This window comes from Protopterus annectens, chromosome 6.part1 (assembly GCF_019279795.1).
Source record: "Protopterus annectens isolate FY-2018-M chromosome 6.part1, PAN1.0, whole genome shotgun sequence".
Lineage (NCBI taxonomy): Eukaryota > Metazoa > Chordata > Ceratodontiformes > Protopteridae > Protopterus > Protopterus annectens.
The window spans coordinates 388,978,196-388,997,112 of NC_056738.1; the positions used below are offsets into that span (position 1 = coordinate 388,978,196).

General features: G+C 42.4%; 1 protein-coding gene across 1 annotated transcript in view; it reads left to right on the forward strand.

Moving 5' to 3' along the window:
• Positions 1 to 18,917, forward strand: part of LOC122805296 (centromere protein F-like) — a 566,537-nt gene that overhangs the window by 460,646 nt on the left and 86,974 nt on the right. The window contains exon 7 of the mRNA XM_044075384.1: positions 17,585 to 17,793. Coding sequence (XP_043931319.1) covers positions 17,585 to 17,793 — 209 coding nt within the window. The remainder of the gene's footprint in view (positions 1 to 17,584; positions 17,794 to 18,917) is intronic.

An 18,917-nucleotide genomic window follows, 5' to 3' on the forward strand; every position in this document is an offset into this window, starting at 1 on the left:
GAACAGCCTTGGCATCTGGACCCAGTGCCAGATCTTTTGGCCCACCAGTCAGGGCGGCTGCACCAATCCCGCCAATCTCTCAACCTCACAGCTTGGTTGCTCCACTTCCATCCTTAGCCAGGCTTCCCCTGATTTCCAATTCTGTCCGTGATATTATTGTAGCTTCCCTTAAGTCCTCTACCAGAAGGATTTATGCTAGTAAATGGAAGTGTTTTTCCTTCTGGGCAAGGGCTAGGAATATAGATCCCTTCACTGCTCCTGTACAGTTAGTCCTAGATTTCCTAGCGGAAATTTTTCATTCAGGCTCTTCATCCTCCACTGTAAAGGTTCAGTTAGCGGCCATTTCAAATTTTCACATAGGCCTATTGGAATCCAGCATCATGTCCCACAAGCTGTGTAAAGCCTTCCTTAAGGGTATCTTTTTACTCAAACCTCCAATCAAAGAACCCCCACCACAGTGGGATTTAAACTTGATTTTAACATCCTTGATTCTTCCTCCCTTTGAACCTGTGGCTTCCTGTTCTTTAAAGTTGCTCTCTTGGAAAACTCTCTTCCTAGTTGCCATAACTTCTGCTAGGAGAGTATCAGAACTCCATGCCCTTTGCATTCGTCCTCCTTACCTAGTTTTCCACAAAGACAGGGTTTCTCTCAGAACTAACCCATCCTTTTTGCCCAAGGTGGCTTCTCAGGCAAATTTAAATCAATCTATCGATCTTCCAGTTTTCTTCCCTAATTATTCTAACAGGGCAGAGCAAAAACTGCATTATCTGGATGTTCATCATCAGCTCTGTCACTATCTGGACAGAACTAAACAAACTAGGAAATCTGATCAGCTTTTTCTGTCCTATGCAGAAGGTAAAAAGGGCCTTCAGTTATCCAAAGTAACCTTGTCTAGATGGCTGTCCTCTCTGATTACCTGTATCTATCAGTTCAGAGGTAAAGAATTACCTTCTAAGCCAAGAGCCCATTCAACCAGAGCTTTAGCTACATCAACGGCCTTTCAAGCTAGATTGCCAATAGATACTATTTGTGCAGCAGCCACATGGGCCTCTCCTCATACCTTTATTACACACTACAAATTAGACATGGCCTCCAGAAACAGGGCAAATTTTGGTTCCACCGTTCTCAAGAGCCTGTTCCAATGAGCCACCCGGGATGAAGGTGCTAGGGACGCGATCCCATCCAGCAAGAATGAAGGCGAGATTGACAACTTAACATTGAGAAGTTATGTACCTACCATAACGTTCCATGTTAGTTGTCTTCTTCTCGCCTTCTTTCTTGCGTCCCACCCGCCATCCCCCTAGCCTGGATAGACCGAAAGGATTTTCCCTTTTTATCAGGGTCTTCACCCTTCATAATTTGAAGCATAAACTGGTTATCCTTGGGTAACTTTAGCTTCAGGTAGTGGCACATGGGAGTTTTTCCCACTTTTCTTCTCTCCCTTGGGTTGGGAGGATAAAATTGCTATGTTCTCAGCTACCAAACGAGATCTGGGTAGTTAGCGCCTAGCATCATGGGATATAGGGTTGCCTTGAGCCGGTAAAATTAGCTCTCGAGCTTTAGTATAGGCCGAGTCGGAGCCGAGGATCAGCTCTGAACCCATCCGGCAAGAAAGAAGACGAGAAGAAGACAACTAACATGGAACGTTATGGTAGGTACATAACTTCTCATTCACAGTTACCACTTTACTCCTTCTCACATGTCCCAACATTTGCCATATATCTGAGAAAAAATTTCTTTGGAGTCTGCTTGGGGTATAAAATACCTATGCAAACACTTCCAAGTAAAAATCCTAATCTTCTAGGCTTTTTTGCATAAGTGGGAGCCATGCATATTTTCTCCCATTGTTTCCTTGTGAATTGCTTATCCATTGTCTCTTTCCAGTCTCTTCTAACCTCCTCTGATTGGTTCCTATAGTTATTATGCAAATATTTTATGTGCCCTACCAATTAACTGTTTTTCAGCAGGTTCTTTTTTAGATTTAGCTAAAAATTCCACGAGAGTAGGTCTTTCACTTTGAATTCCCCTATCTCTTTCTCTTTGTCTATATTATTATATCAATTTCTGATAGGGAAGGCAGTCTCTAGCCTGCAATCCAAATGTCTTCTTGGCCTCTTCCAATTCTGTTATCTTTCCTTCTCTAGTTATTTGTTCCCAGTACCTTGGTTCCTTTGCCAGTTTTCTCCAGTAGACCCCTCTTGCCTATTTTCTGTACACCTAATTGCAGTCATCCCTATTGACAGTTATTCTTCTGAAGGATCTATGTCCCAATCCCCCTCTCTCCTTATTTCTTGAATTTCCTCCTTGCTTTCATCATCAACCCTTTCACTTAATACAAGCAGAAAATTACTTATCTGAAGTAGTTACTTCATTTGATCTGCAACCTGTGGGATTCGGATCCGACCGCCAGCTTTCCAAGCTTCAAGATCCGAGCTCCTAGCTCCTCCCCCCTACCCATAATCCCTTGCTACCAACCACATTACCTCAGATAGTTTTTGTCACAAGCTAAAGACAGTTGCTTCTTAGTGAAGAGCTCCTGGCCTGGTGAGATTGTTCCTTTTCTAAAGGCTAGTTTCTAGTTTAAATTGTGTGTGTGTTGTTTTTAGCGTTCATCTAATCATACCCACGTTTTAAAAAAAAAAAAAAAAACTTTCTCTTAAGTTTAAATTTTGTCTCTCCCCTCCCCCCCTTAGTGTTTGGGTGTGTGTGTGAGAGAGTTATGGCTGAAGTAAAAGCTATATTTTCTAAGTGTACTGAGTGTGGCCATAAGCTTTCCCCAGCTGATGGCCACACTCAGTGTGTTTTATGTCTGGGGGCAACACATTTGTCAGAGGCCTGCCAGATTTGTGCAGCCTTTAATCCTCGGGCACTTAGGGACAGGAAGAACAAGCTGATCCTGGCGGGAAAACTCCCTCAGGAATCAGCTTCTTCTTCCTCTCCTAGCCGGATCCAGGCTACTCCGGTAGCTTCAGCGCCGGCTACTCCCTCAGCTGTACCCGGGACTCAACCTCCCTTATCGGGTACTAGCTCTGTGGAGTCTGGTTCTTCTTCCCACAGGGAGAAGAAGAAACACAGAGAGAGAGAGGGTCATATTTCTAAGAGGCGGGCCGAGTCTCATCCCTCGGCTCCGCCTGAAAAGATTCTGAAATCTCCTGAGAGGGTCTCCGGATCCTTGTCCTCTCGGCTCCGTTCTCCTTCCTTTTCCCCGGAGCCGGAGGAGGAGGATAGGTCTCCCTCGAGGTCTTCGAGGCGGCCTTCCCGGCCTGCTTCGACTACCTCTTCGAGGTCTACCAGAAGCATCTCCGAAGCAGACATGGATCGGATGATGCGAAGATTTTTGCAGACCCAGATGCAGATGGGGATGCTCTTGCCTCCCCCCCCCTTGGGAGGGAGTGCAGCCCCCATGTTTGCCCCGATAGCTCCTTCTCCGACCCGTTATCGGGTCTTGGAGTTTTCGGATTCAGGCCCTTTCGGATCCGGGGATACGTCGGCGCCGACAGGGATAGTGTCTTCGACGCCGACTATGCCTTCGAGCTTGTCGGATCCAAGCTCTCGGGGCCGAGGGTTGAGCATCGGATCCGAGGGAGCGGTTGTGTCTTCGGCGCGCACCACTGCCTCGGATCCGATTGCTTCGGCTCCGACCCCGATCCTTACCTCGGAGCCGAGGAGGTTACTTTCTCAGGCTGGTGATGGTGAATCTCCCTCGGCCTTTGAGGTAGTGGAGAGGGTACTGTCGAGGTCATCCAGGTCCCCGACCGGGCCTTCGGATCCACCCGTGCCCCCACTGTATCAGGGTCTGTCTTCGCTCATCCGTCCATCGGGACAGCCAGCCCAAAGCCTCCAGTTAGTTCCCAGGGAGGAACACCAACCGGTGGATGAGCCCTCTTCGGACAGCCCCGCCGAAGAGGTGCCTCGGAAGCACCAGTGCAAAAGGAGGCACCTGGACTCCCCCGAGTCCATTACCATGGATACGGATTTGGAGGATACGGAGGGTTCCCCAAGGTCACCCCCTGAAGATGTCTCATTTGGAGACATCATGGAGATGTTGCGTATAAGAGGGGGGTGGTCGGCCCAAAAGCCCTTTATGGACGAGTCCATATTTCTGGAGGCCTTTGAGGCAGGCCCATCTACCTCCTGGGTGTCCCCCCCAGCCGACCCCTTGGTGGACCTAATTACCACCAGGGCTTGGAAGGAGCCCGACACCGTGGAGCCTATCCCTAGATGCCCGGATAAGGTCCTCAGCCCTCCCTCTGATAGACCTTCGTGGTCCAAAGGCGCACCAGTGGATGCTATGTTGGTGGCGGCTGCCACTAAGAAAGAACTTGCCCAAGAAAGTTCTTCGGTCCATCCGCCGGACAAGGAGTCACGGGCTTTGGACCGTATTGGGAAGCGGATGTTTGCTTCAGCAACCTTTGCTATAAGGTCGCTGAACTACATGGCACACACTATCAGGCTACAGCGTGACTTGATTAAGGAATACGCTGCAGCCCCTCCGGAGTCCATCTCTGTCTCAGACAAAAAGGTTTTTGAGACCCGAATGGCCACTCTAAAGTCCATATCAAACACATCTATGCGGCTTCTTTCTCATGCCACGGAAGGAGCCGCTAGAGCTAGTGGAGCGGGAGTAGTTTTGTGACGGCACTCCTCGCTCCGCCTCTGCGATTTCACGGATCCCTTCAAGGCGTCCTTCGCGAATGCCCCTTACGATGATTCGGCCTTATTTGGCTCATCGGTTCGCGACACGCTAGTCCAAAGCGAGAAGGCTGGGAAGACGCTGTCGGCCGTCGGAGTCTGCTTCTCGAACCCCCAAAGATCCTTCTCCAGGAATCAGAGGGGGCAAAAGAAGCTGTGGTTCCAGAAATCTCAGCAATCCCTTCTTGCTGCGGACAACTCGTCCTCTAGAGGCAGAGGAGGACAAGGTGGACGCCAGCCCAGAGGCAGAGGGGGCCCGCGTAACTTCGGGTCTAGAGAACCCTTCTTGGAGGGACCCGTGCAACAGCCCTGAGGACTTGCCCGACTGTCGCTCTCTGGAGGCAGTCGGGGGGCGACTATCGGAGCACCTATCAAGCTGGGAGTCAATTACAAACGATCGATGGGTGCTCCAGATAATATCCAGAGGTTACACAATTCCATTCTTGCAACCCCCGCCCAAGCCCAAACATCTCCCCGATGTTCCACCCCATCAAAGGGAGTCCGCAACTCAAGAAATTTCAGAGTTGCTAAGAAAAAGAGCCATCCAGCCCGTCCCCCCAGATCAGTCCGGATCGGGTTATTACTCCAGGTTCTTCTTGGTGCCAAAGAAAACGGGGGACCTCAGATCCATGCTAGACCTTTCGTCCCTGAACCTGTTCATACCCAAGGAAAAGTTCCGGATGGTCACTCTCCAATCTATTCTCCCCCTTCTGCAGGAGAACGACTGGATGTGCTCGTTGGATCTCAAGGACGCGTACTACCATATACTAATGGACAGACGGTCCAGGAGATTTCTCCGCTTCCGGCTAGGAGCCAGTCATTATCAGTTCAGGGTTCTTCCATTTGGCCTAACCTCAGCCCCCAGAGTGTTTACCAAAGTCATGGCAGTGGTAGCAGCCCACCTGAGACTCCAGGGCATTCAGGTGTTCCCTTACCTGGACGATTGGCTCCTCACCACCCCCAACAAGCATCTTCTGGTTACAGCGAGAGACTATGCCCTATCTCTGTTTGCTCATTTGGGCATTTCAGTCAATTTGAAGAAGTCCTGCCTCTGCCCATCTCAAGCCCTAGATTTCATAGGGGCCAGGTTGGATACTCGAATCTCCAGAGTGGTCCTCACACCAACCAGAATAAACAGTTTGTACCGCCAAGTCTGGGATATTCTTCAGATTCCAACCCCCCAGCAGAATTAGTCCTGAGGGCGTTAGGATCTATGTCAGCAGCAATCGGCCTTTCTCTCCATGCCCGTCTGCGGATGCGTGTATTACAGTGGACTCTCCAGGTCCAATGGTCTCTGTTGACCCACTCTTTGGACATGCCGATCCCCCTGAGCAGGGCATGCAGGGACTCTGTACTTTGGTGGCTACAGGCAGAAGATCTCAAAGAAGGGAGACCCTTTGTGATTCCCCCAGTCGAAGCCACGTTGACCACGGACGCTTCCTGCCTCGGGTGGGGCGGGCATTATGCAGGGAAGTCAGTCCAAGGAACATGGACTCCTCTAGAGACTGCATTGCATATCAATGTCCTAGAGATGAGGGCAGTGCTATTGGCGTTGCAAGCTCTCCATCACCTTCTACCTCTGGGGACTATTGCAATCCACACGGACAACATGTCTGTGGTATGGTACATCAACAAACAGGGAGGGACCAGGTCTTACCCCCTGTGTCGAGAAGCCATGAGAGTGTGGGAATGGGTGATTTCTACCAACCGCTTTCTGATAACAACGCACATTTCGGGACGGACCAACATATTAGCAGACAGCCTAAGTCTGGTGTTTCTCAGCCCTTGTGGTCTCTGAATCCCTCGGTCGCGAAACAAATATTCCACAAATGGGGTCAACCTCGCTGCGACCTTTTTGCTTCTCCCCTAAACGCAAAATGCAGCGAGTACTTCGCGGTAGTTCCCCCCAAAGGGGAATCCCCCAGGGACGCCCTGGTTCATGCTTGGCTGCCCGGTCTTCTTTATGCATATCCTCCTCTTCCTCTGATGATGAAATTCATCCAGAAAGCCTGTCGGTTGGAAAGCATTCTCATTGCTCCCTTCTGGCCTCGACAAGTCTGGTTCCCCTTTCTACAGTCTCACAGTGTGGCTCCCCCTTGGATTCTGGATCCCAAACCAGACCTAATCTCGCATCCGACGAGATGCCACACTCCAAACCTGGCCAGCCTCCGGCTCACAGCCTGGCTGATCCAGTTCCATTAATGGCAAGGACTCCCGGTATCTTTTCCCCAGTCAAGGCTATTCTCGTGGCAGCTTATAAGCCATCCACCAGAAAACTCTACAACAGTAAATGGAGACGTTTTTCCATCTGGGCAAAGGATAAGGGATTAGACCCCTTTACGGTTCCTATTCCCAACATTCTGGACTTTCTATCCCTCCTTTTTGAGCAGGGAGCTAGCGCGTCCACCATTAAAGTTCAACTTGCTGCCATCTCCCATTATCATGTAGGAGATGGCATAAGTTCTTTGGCTTCAGTTAAAATATGCAAAGCCTTTCTAAAAGGCGTGTTCCTCTTAAAGCCTCCCATTAAACCGGCTATGCCTCCATGGGATCTTACCCTGGTATTACAAGCACTAACGGGACCACCTTTCGAACCTGCGGCCTCTGTGCCATTAAAGTTCTTATCTTGGAATACGGCCTTCTTGGTAGCAATTACCTCCGCCAAGCGGGTATCAGAGCTACAAGCCTTGTGCATTAAGTATCCATACCTTATCTTTCACAAAGATAGGGTAGCCCTCAGGACTAATCCTTCTTTTCTTCCTAAGGTAGCCACAGAATCTAACATTAATCAGTCTATTAATCTACCTGTTTTCTTCCCTAGCTTCCAAAACAAAGGTGAATACACATTGCACAAATTGGATGTACACAGGCAACTGTGTTTTTACTTGCACAGGACTAAAGATTTCCGCAAGTCAGACCAGTTGTTTGTTTCTTATGCTAAATCAGCCATGGGCAAACCAATTTCTAAGGTGACAGTAGCGAATTGGATTTCTCAATGTATCAGACAGGCATACATTTCAATTGGGAGACCAGCTCCGGTTGCCATCCGGGCACACTCTACCAGGTCTGTGGCAACCTCAACAGCGTTTTGGTCTAGAGTTCCAGTTGACGATATTTGTTCAGCGGCTACCTGGTCCTCTTCCCATACGTTCATCTCTCATTACAAACTGGACATGATCTCCAGAAGCAGGGCTTCCTTTGGCTCCGCGGTGCTTCGGAATATTCTTCTGTAGCATCCACCCAGGGCCTTTAGGTAAGCTGGGGACTCTGTCCCACAGGTTGCAGATCAAATGAAGTAACTACTTCAGATATAGAAGTTATGTACTCACCATAACGTTCCATCTGAGTAGATACTTCATTTGTCTGCAACCGACCCCCCCTGCCATCCCCCGAACCTCGGTAAAATATTGTCCTGTGGAGAATTCTCTCCGTCTTTAGCTTATAGGGCAAAATAACCGATCTGAGGTAATGTGGTTGGTAGCAAGGGATTATGGGTAGGGGGGAGGAGCTAGGAGCTCAGATCTTGAAGCTTGGAAAGCTGCCGGTCGGATCCGAGGTCGGATCCGAATCCCACAGGTTGCAGACAAATGAAGTATCTACTCAGATGGAATGTTATGGTGAGTACATAACTTCTATTTTTATGTATATGTGCCATAACTGCCTAGCTGTAAAATATTCATTCATATTGGGTAATTGTAAACCACCTTGCTTTATTGGAAGGATCAATTTACCCTTCTTTACTCTTGCTCTTCCCCACCCAGATAAAATAATTGCTCTCCACAACATTTCTGGTTGATAAAAATATACCTGACCTATATATAAAGCTAACAGGACTATAAAAACATTTTCACTGTTTCTTGTCTTGCTATACATACAAGAGCTTCCAGTTTCTCAATTTTGTATCATCTTTTCAGTCTCTTTCCATGTATCCTTAGCTGCCATAATAGAATCCTTTTTAACCAATACTCCTAAATACTTCACTTTATCATGTCGTCATAAATATGGGTATTGCTGAACAAATTCTTGTGTAGGCACATAGTTTAGAGCTGTAGCCTTTGTTTTGTCTTCATTAAGTTTATGTTCTGAAAAGACTTGAAACTATCTCAGAATGTTTCCCAATGCTGAAATGTCTTTTTCTGGTTTTATCTGGTACAAAATAATATCATCTGCAGATAAAACCAGCTTTTCTTGATTAGCATACCAATGATTTCCTTGAATTTCTGAGTCCCTTATTTTCTTTGCTAGTGGTTCTAGAACAGGTAATATAGGTAAAGGGAGGGACATCCCTGCCTGGTTCTTCTCTTCAGGCACAAGTTATCAGAGAGGAACCCTCCCACTTTAATTTTTGCCTCTGATCCCTCATATATCCTCCTAATGAACCTTATTGTATGAGGGAATGCAAGTGTTTCCATTGCCCTAGTTATAAAATCCCAACTTATTCTGTCGAATGTGAATCCAGATCCACCAACAGCAGTAGTATTTTCTTACATTTTGCTTCCCTGTCAGTCATCATTGTTATAAATCAACCACAAAAAAGCACTTCTCAGGGAATACTGGAAGAAACAAGCTCCAAGAAATAGCATTCACAAACTTATTTTTCACTTTCATCCTCAAGGGACTTCATCAGATTTCCCTGAGAAGTGCTTTTTGGTGGTTGATTTTTTGTTTTGACTTTTTATACCACTATCAGTTGGGACTTATTTTTGGTAATGTTGTCAGATGTTCGTCTCCTGTCCACAAAATCACATTGATCCATTGCCATTCTTTTAGCTATTATAGACATAAACACTTTATAATAATGAATTAAAATTGAAATGTTGGGCCTGTATTAAACTTGGTCTGATGGGTCTTTACTGTCTTTAGGTATTACAGCCACCACAGCTTTCTTCCCAGATGTTGGTGCTTCCCTTCCTTTAAAAATACTGCTAAACTAAACCTTCCAGACCTTAATCACTTAACGTCTCTCCAAATGTGCACATGAATACCATCTATTCCTGGAGACTTTCCTGCAGATTGATTATACATCACCATTTTTATCTCATCTCCTTTTATTTTAACTGTTGTTCAGCCACCTCTACCACTAAATATGACATACCCAAGTCTTCCATAAATATTTCCATTTGTGATTTTTCTTGATCTAGTAATAATAAATACATTTCCTTATTCCTCTCCTTTTATATAAATGTTCACATTTCCAAATATCGCTAATACCTCTACAGGATCTCTGGTTCTTTTCCTTGTTATAAGCTTCCTGAGTTTGGCTGCAACCCTTTCTACTTTCTGTTGTCTAAGTTGTTGTTATGAACAGTTTTGTGCTCTCTAGATATCAATAAATTCACTACTGTTACCTTTTTGTCAGTCACCATGAAGTCATTCACATCCTAAAATATGTTTAGTGTAGCCATTGTAAGAAGTTATTATTCCTTACTATTACATATGACAGCTGTTTTAAATATCTATTTCCAGTTGTTGTGTTACATATACTCACCAATGTTTGGCAGGTTGATCCTTTATATAGTAGTTTCTTGTCATCTCCATTTAAACCTTTGTCACATTTTACAATACTTTTTTCTTTTAATGAAAACCCTCATACACACCCCTCAGAACCTAATAACTTAACACACAAAACATTGTCTTCAGATAATGAAGTTTTGTTGGGAACAATTGTCTAAAATTGACAGCTGTACACACAGCCATTAACTAACCTAAAACTAAGGTTATTCATGCAAAAGCACATGTTACAGCCTGTGTTCCTCCTTATAATAATTGCTGTATGTTCTTGCCTTATCTTTATTTCTCTCCTAGATGTGAAAACAACTTGTATTCTTTCAAAAAATGAACATTTAGCCTCAAGAAAAACTGCACTGGCTATTTTTAAATAAAACTAAATTATGTAATGTTCTAGTAAATGCAATGAAGTATTTAGTTACCAAAAAAGCTGCCATCTTATATTCGTTTCCAGTAATTTCAGATTTTAATTTTTATTACTGTGCTGCTTGTCCTTTTACCTATTAAGTTTACATTTCTCTCAGTAAACAGTGTCTAGACCTCTTGATTTATTGTCTTCACCTTAAGTGAGCTTGTTTCCATGGAAATATAAGAAGAAAATGCACTTGTACTAACATTGTGATTATTTATTTGCTAAAGGAAAACTATTCATAGCATTATGATCTGTCATTTAGAAAAAACACTTAAATTGTCATTAGCCAAGGGTGTTCATCTGGACATTCATCTATGCAAAAGTAAAACAAAACATGTCACTGTACATATATTATATTCAGTGTATTTTTATACAGCAGCGCATGGTTACAGCGCATGAACTCAAATGTGCTTTTGTCCAGTCTTTCTTCTACTTTTATGTTGTAATGCGTACATTTCTTAAAATTAAAGAAGAAAAAAGTACTTGTTTACTCATCTTGCACAGCATGAAAATGCTTTACTATACAACGTGCAGTTTATAGCATGAAATGTTTTATACAAGTACTGTTAAAAAAAGTAATTGTTTTACCTTGTTGTTTTCTCTTTTTATTCCTCCTCTTAGTGTCCTTCCAAATACTAGTGACATGAAGTAGGGCGCATACCTGTTATTTCCCTTACAAGTTTAAGAAAGTCAACAAAAGTCCTATCTTTCTCAACCTCTTGTTTTGTTGAGCCATACATTATGAATGTCATTGATAGTCTTGCATTTATTCAGTTATTTCTGAGCCATATTTCATGAATGTCATTGATAGTCTTGCATTTATTCAGTTATTTCAGTGTTGCTGGTCTTCCAGTTCCTCTCCATCTCCCAACCCCTAGCTGTGGTTCAAGTCCAGTGTACTTCCATTTCTTCTAGTCAGCTCCTGTGCTTTTTTGTCTCAAGCATTTTCCTTTGGAACGGGTTTCACTTTCAAAGTCTCTCTGTGAGCTTTACTATCAGAAGAATGAGAATAACTTCTTTCATTTTATCCCACTCACTTTTTGTTGGACAAACTTTTGTATTTCCTCCTTAGCCTGTTCTGCATCAAGAATGACTTTGATCCTTCAGGAAAATATATTCTGAAGACAATTGGATACAGCGTCTTGAATCTCATACCAGCCTCTCTGCATTCTCTGATTGCTGTGATAAATTTGTTTTTCTTCTGCCTGGTGTACAGTGAATAATCATTTCTACAAACACTCTATCTCCAATCTTTAATATTTTGCCCTTCTGCCACAGTTTTATCAGGATCAGCTCTTTCTGCAAATATGATTGCATCTTTACTAATACAGGTCTTGGCTGCTTTCTCATGGCCAGTTTTGGAGCATACACACAATGTACCCTTTCAGTTAACAAATCCTGCTGTGGAATACTAGTCCAGTTTACTTTGTGCTTTCATAAAATTAATACAGTACATTCCTTCCATTTTCTCTGATACAGTAGAAAATCTCAGGTTTTCTCTGCATTTTCTACCTCTAACTTTTTTTGACGCAGTGGTTCCTGAGCAGCCCTTACTCGGCCAGCATTTTCACATCTGATTTTTGCAGTCTTATCACTTCATCTGAATAGCTGCTTAAAACTTCTTTCATGTTTGTCTAGCCTTTTGTTCTTTGAGTTTGTATACTACTTCAGCGTTTCATTTATTTTAATCAGCTCTGAGCACATTTGACTCTTGTACCAAAGCTGGAGCTTGAACTGCTGTTTACTAAACAGCTGCAGGATTCTTCCCAGTCAGTACTTTCTCCATCTTTTCTAATTGATTTTATTTTATGCTAAGTTTATTCTTTGTTTGCATCCATGTAGTGAACTTACTAGCCAGTAAGTTAATTTTACTTAAATAGGCAGATTTACTGGTCTGATCTATCCATGTCTTTTTTCACACTGGGTGAGTTGAATTTAAGCTGTTAAGTTTGCAGCCATCATGGAAAAGCCAAATTCAAACCTTCCACACCAAACATTCTCAGACTAATTCAGAAATCTACTCTTTTGTTATATTTACTTCTAGGTGCCCTTAACACATTCCCACTATTAAAATCAGGTGTCATTCCCCATTTGTATATAACTCTCTCTACTGAATCGTATTATTCCTCCCAAAATTAGCTGAAGCTCCATAATTGCAGTTTTAGGTGGAATAAAAATAAATTCCTCTTCCCCTGTCAATCTACTTTCACAAATCTACCATTAATGTCTTTTTTTCCCTCTTCTATCACTACTGGAGCCCCCTAGCAATCAATGTTAGTCCCTTTTTCCCTGGTATTTTGTAGAATGTCCACACTGAAATCCTTTTTGTCAAATTCACGTGCTAATTTCAGCCCAGATGTGTCTCCTGCAGCATTGCTGTTTCGTACCCTACATGTCTTAATTTATTTCAGCATTCTTTCCTTTTGGTATAGACCTTTAAAGCCATTTACATTCCATGTTACGGCAGAGTCATCATTATGATAGCTATTACGCCCACCTGTTATACATGACAAGTGCAATGTTTAGCTAACATGCTAACATTAATGTTGGTAGGCTGGTCTCTTGTGTAGTTGCTTATCTCCATCTGAACCTATGTCATGTTTTTCAAGATTTTGTTTCATTGAAAATATGCAAACAACAATATGGGTTTTCAGCACACACCTCCCCCTTTTAACTTTGAACAAGCACAAAGAGCCATCTGCATGTTTTTTTAAAATGTTTACCCCAACAGATAGGCGCAGTTGCCCCAAATCTATGGCTGCATCCACCAGTATTGCCTCATCAAAAATGAAAGTTATCCATTGTAATGTGCATGTTATAGCCTGTTTCCCCTTTTGCACTAATTGCTGTCTATTATCTTGTTGTCTCTATTACTCTACCAAATGGGAAAACAGCTTGCATGCTTTCACAGAAAAATAACTTGTCCTAAGAAAAAAGTGCACCACTTACCTTTTAAATAAACTAAATTGTGCACTGTCATATTACATGCATTAAAGTAATAATTCTGCTGGGGACGCACCATACACTTAAATGAAGCTTGAAACTGTGGGAAGTGAGTATATTATTTTTTTTACTGAACAGATTGCCAGTGTACCTTTAAATGTTAATTACATTGTGCCTTATACAGCTGACAATTAATTGCTAACAGCTGTAGACTTTCTGTCCCACTGAAAGCATTTTTTGATGGAGGAAAAAAGCTAATGACTGCAAATACAAATAATAACTAAACTTGCCATGCCTTCCTTCTTATTGTTTCAGCCTATTTGCTTAAAAGGCCCTTGTATTTAGGTTAAACCAAGGAAGTTGTAAATACCTACATGAATAGAATAGGTGAAAGTATCTTAGTTCTACATATAATGTAATCAGTATACTTTTAGAGACCCCCCCATCCCCAGTAGCCCAAGACACAAAATTATATTACATTTGAGGTACTTCTGTCCAGCTTCTCACTTTGTTACTGTGTAAAGCTTGGATGTCTCACAACTAAGAAAAAATTACTTTTTGCCTTCATGTGTTTGAACATACACAGCAGTCACTGATAGGATACTCCCACCTCACATTTAAAATACCTTTGACTACACAATATACAAGCCTACTTACAGTATATAACTTGCTATCTGGTGGTGTGAATATTGGCCAAAGGTGATCACATTTTTGATGTGACATCCTGACCACATGTACAAATGGAGAAAAAGGCTAATGCTGATACTTAATTTGACGAAAATTTTCTACAGATATTAATAAGAACAAAAACTGTTTTATTTTAAGTCCTTTCAGTGTCCTTTTAAACATTAATGACATAAGTGGGGTGTGTGCTTTACAGTCCACCAAGGAGTTACCACAGTCTACAAAATTCCAGTCTTTTTTCTGCAAACTTTTTAAAAGCTGCATTTCACATGCCTTTTCCTAGTATTGATGTTTTATAATATTCACTTATTTCACAGTGGTGCTAGTCTTCTTGATCTTCTCCATCTCTCAACACCAACCTCTGGTTCAATTCCAATGTATTCCTGCTTTGTCTAGTTAGCTCCTGTCCTTTTTTGTGTCATTCAAACATTTTCTTTTGGAATGATGAAAAATGTTTCACTGGAAAAGGCTGTATATGGGCTTTTACCAGAAGAATGAGAATGCATCCCTTCTACTTGATGGCTTGCTCAGTGTTGGCTATTTTTTTTTTATTTCTTCCATAGTCAGTTCTGTATCCAAAAATGTCTTTCTCCCATTTGTCTCTCGACATTCTCTGACTGGAACAAAGTTCCTTGTTTTCTGCTTGGTGTACAGCAAAAAATAATTTTCTTGTCCCCAATTTCCATTACTTTTCACTACTTCTGCCACAGTTTTATCAGGAGCAACTCTTTCTGCTGGAATGATTGCTTCTTTACTATTATAGGTTTTGGCTGCTTTCTTATAGCAAAACTTGCCTCTGTTTACAAATTTTGCTCTGGAACACGTCTAGTTGCTTATTTGTACTTTCATAAAATTAATGCAGTCTGCTCCTTTCAGTTTCTGTGGTACAGCAGACGATGTCAGATTTTCTATGCATTTGCAGTTTTCAAACTATTTTTTGAAACATCTCATCTTGAGAAATATCCTGCTCAACTGGCCTTTTTTCGCATTTCAACCTCTAATGTTTGCAGTTTTATTGGTTCAGCTAAATGCCTACTTAAAGCTTTATTTTCTCTGTCTTGTTTTACTTTGTATATTCCCTCATTGTTTCACTTATTTTAAACACACCTCTGAGTACATTTGACCTATTTTTTTCCACTACATTACTGAAAGCTATCACCTGTACTGAAACTGGTCCTCCTTTTTGTATAATTCTTTCCAGGCAGTTTCTTTCGTTCTCCAAATTGCTTCGTTGTTAGCATACAGGCAGTGTAATCTCTATCCAATTACTGAATTTTTCCCATTGGTTGCCTTTACGGGCATTCCCTTCTCAGTTTAATTTTCACCCTGGAAGAGCACTAATTAACATGTTGATCATTTTACAGCCATCTTAGAAGCCCTTCGGTTTTGTGTTCTGTTGGAGTTTTGTATGTATTTCTACTTAGAAGCTTGTGGAACTCTTCCTATCCCTTCAGTCACTCCTATTCTGTTCTGCTTCCTGCTAATTCTGTCCATTCTCCTTACCATTACCCATCAACCTGTCTGTCCTCTGTTCTATTGTACTGCCTCCTGTCTACCACTTGCACATATGTGCAGCAGGTGCATACTGTGTTCTTATTGCTAAGGTATCTTTGCACACAAATCTACATATACATGTGTATATAATTTTGTTAGATTTTATCTTAAAATCTAACTATATCCTCTTTTGCTGTTTGTGTTGGGGTGAGGCTGAAATAACTTCCCTTTGGATCAGACCACTACCCTGTCTAAAAGGAATAAATAAAACAAGATTAGTGTTCATTGATGACTTTTCATAACATCCCACGTGTCCACCTTATGAGGAATTTTTTTTTTATTACCTTTACCCCTTACCAACCATCAAGCCTCTCCTCAGTAAGACACTACAGTGTCGGGGTGGGGGGTGGGGGTTGTCATCCAGTCAGTCAGTTAAGAGTGCTTTATGCTGTTGTAAACTAATCTCCCCACATCAAGATCCTTCTGCGCTAACCCCACATGTGCTGGTGATGAGCACTTATCACCACGAGGGCTACCTACACCCCCTTATCTGTGTGCTTTTCCTATCTATTTAAGCAGGGGCTTGTATCACTAGGGGACCATGCTGATGTCTTTCCCAACATCACCTTCCTGCATTATGATGGGCCTATGCTGTTCATACGTGTCCCCTCATTATAGCAGTTGCAAGAGATGGGTGACATTCACCATCCCATTTCCACCAGGATGGGCGCACCCATCCTGCCTTTGCTTCTAGGGTCTGAGCTGCTAGTTGAACTCTGGTCACCTGGAATGTATTCATTATGTGAGGTAATTTGTATTTAAAAAATAGAAGTTAATGTTAATCAAGAAGTGCTAATTGTTAATGATGCTTTATTGCAGGTGCTATAGTATCCAAAAAAGTTGTGTGTTATGGAATTTGATTATGTGGACAAACAGCAGAATAAAGAAAAGAAACTCTTAATTCAACGTGGCTGTTTTCCTGTTTAGAATAACCTAGAATCTCTGAATTTAATGTTTTTTCAACCAATTTTGAAGTGACAGTTACTAAGCTGCTTGCCAGAAGTATGCATATATCTGTATCTTTTTTTTTTCCTCAATACCATTTAAGATGGTCTAAGACTAAAAAAAAAACAAACAAAAAGGCATTCACAATGTCATAAACTGTTCAAGTAGGGTAAGAAAGGAGCAACTATGCATGATATAGCAAACAAAGAGATATAAAATAATCAATACAAAAATGTTGAGCTAAGGCAACCATAGCTGAGTGGCAGTGCCTTGATGGTCAGCAGATACAGGGGTTAATAAGTATTTAGAAAAGATGGTAAGTGAAATGTCTTTAATGGAAATTCATATAGTTGTAACATATGTAATTTGCTTGAGATTAAAGTATATATCCAGATGTTTGGGGAGTAGCACCAAAACTCAGTTTTGTGGCAGTTTTGCATACAGAGCAGCATTGAAGTTCATATGCTTATTTTAAACTTGTCAGGAAATACTGTGCTAGGCTGACTTGAAGATGGCTAGTTCACTTTGTTTTTGAACTGTCATGGGTAGGACATGTTGGTAGATGTTTGCAATCAGGTGGGGGTGTATTTTACCCAATTTCACAAAGTGCTGTTTAGAAGATTTGAGTTTGTTGAGGCATGCTTTATCCTGGAATTCTCTCTGATGCTTTTCTTTTTCATTATCCAAGTCAGTATTGATGCTGTAACAGTATTCGATAAAGTGGCATGGTCTGTTATTACTGTGGCTATCAGTCTTGTCTCTCTATGTTGTGCATCAGTTAGACCCTGTACCTACTTTTTGTCTCATCTGTTAAACTAATATTTGTATTGGCATTCTGATTTACAGTACTGAAGATGAAGAATACAGTAACGGAACTAGAAGCCCAAGTTCATACACAAGAAAGGGAGGTTAATAACCATTTAAAAAAAATACAAGATTTACAAGTCCGGCTGGATGGGGCTAAAAATGAGCTGGCAGCAAAAGAGCGGAGCCTTAACAAATGCAAAGATGATTTGAGCAGAGAGGCAATGCAGCGTGGTCAAGCACATGCTAAGGTAGAGTTCATTTTTATCTGTTTTTTTTTTTTTTATCCTGAATAATAATTCCCTTTCATATCCATTAAAATAACATACACCCAGAAAATCAAATCTAGCATGGAAAAGAGAGGCTTAAGTAAATTAGCCAAGAATCCAAGCTCCTTCCAAAGTGTCTTTCTTCTGTCTACATGGATTCTGCAGTATGTACCTCCTTGTAGAACTTGCTTACCCAACAAAGGTCTTTATTCAGTGCAATCCTTTCTAGCATTCTGTTTTTCTCACTCGCCTCCCCCATGACACCAGATAGTACTGGAGGAAGTCCTCATGTTGTGTCTAGATCTGGCACAAGGAGGTCCAGCCTCATCAACAACAAGGACTGGTGCCATTAGGTATTAAGTAGCTTAGTATATGAAACTTTTCTACCTGCTAGCTCATTCCCTTTTACCTACAAAACATGCTGAACAGTTTCCCTCCAGATATCTTTGCTACATGTCGAAGCAGAAGCACCAGTGAAATGGCTGCAGGCTACTTTTGTAGTTTTGCATGATGTAAAACGATTTCACAGTTGATTACTGTTTTTACCATTTTACTTTTTGATCATTTTTGGCTTCTCATGATTCTGGCCATATCATGTCAGACCATTCCTTTTTTTTGTTATTTTGTTTCTTTTCCATGATGTCCTTCAAGGATGCATCTGCAGTCATAACATATGGGTTGTCCTGCCTCAGGCAGCCCTTCGGTCGGCCGGATTCCAAAGTCTGGGTCTGGCCTCGGCTGATGTCGCATCTTCCCCGACGTCACAGCTGCTGGGGTATAAAGGCATCAGCCGACGCCATTTTCCTCAGTCTTTCTTGCCGCGCGGTGCCCGAAGCAGAAGCTGTTCGCAAGTGCCGGTCGGTCAGATCCAGAGATTCAGCTACCGAAGACTTCTAAAAAGCTAAGTACCCCGTTGGGGACTCTTTCTTGCCTCAGCCGATGTCAGACAAAGTAAATAATTGTTTAACTTGTGGGAAACAAATACCTCATAAGGATTTCCATTCCTACTGCCTTCCTTGCTTAGGCCCAGACCACGACGTATCAGCCTGTTTAGCCTGTGCCTCCTTCAACCGACGGACTCTTAGACGTCGGTCGGAGTTTGCAGA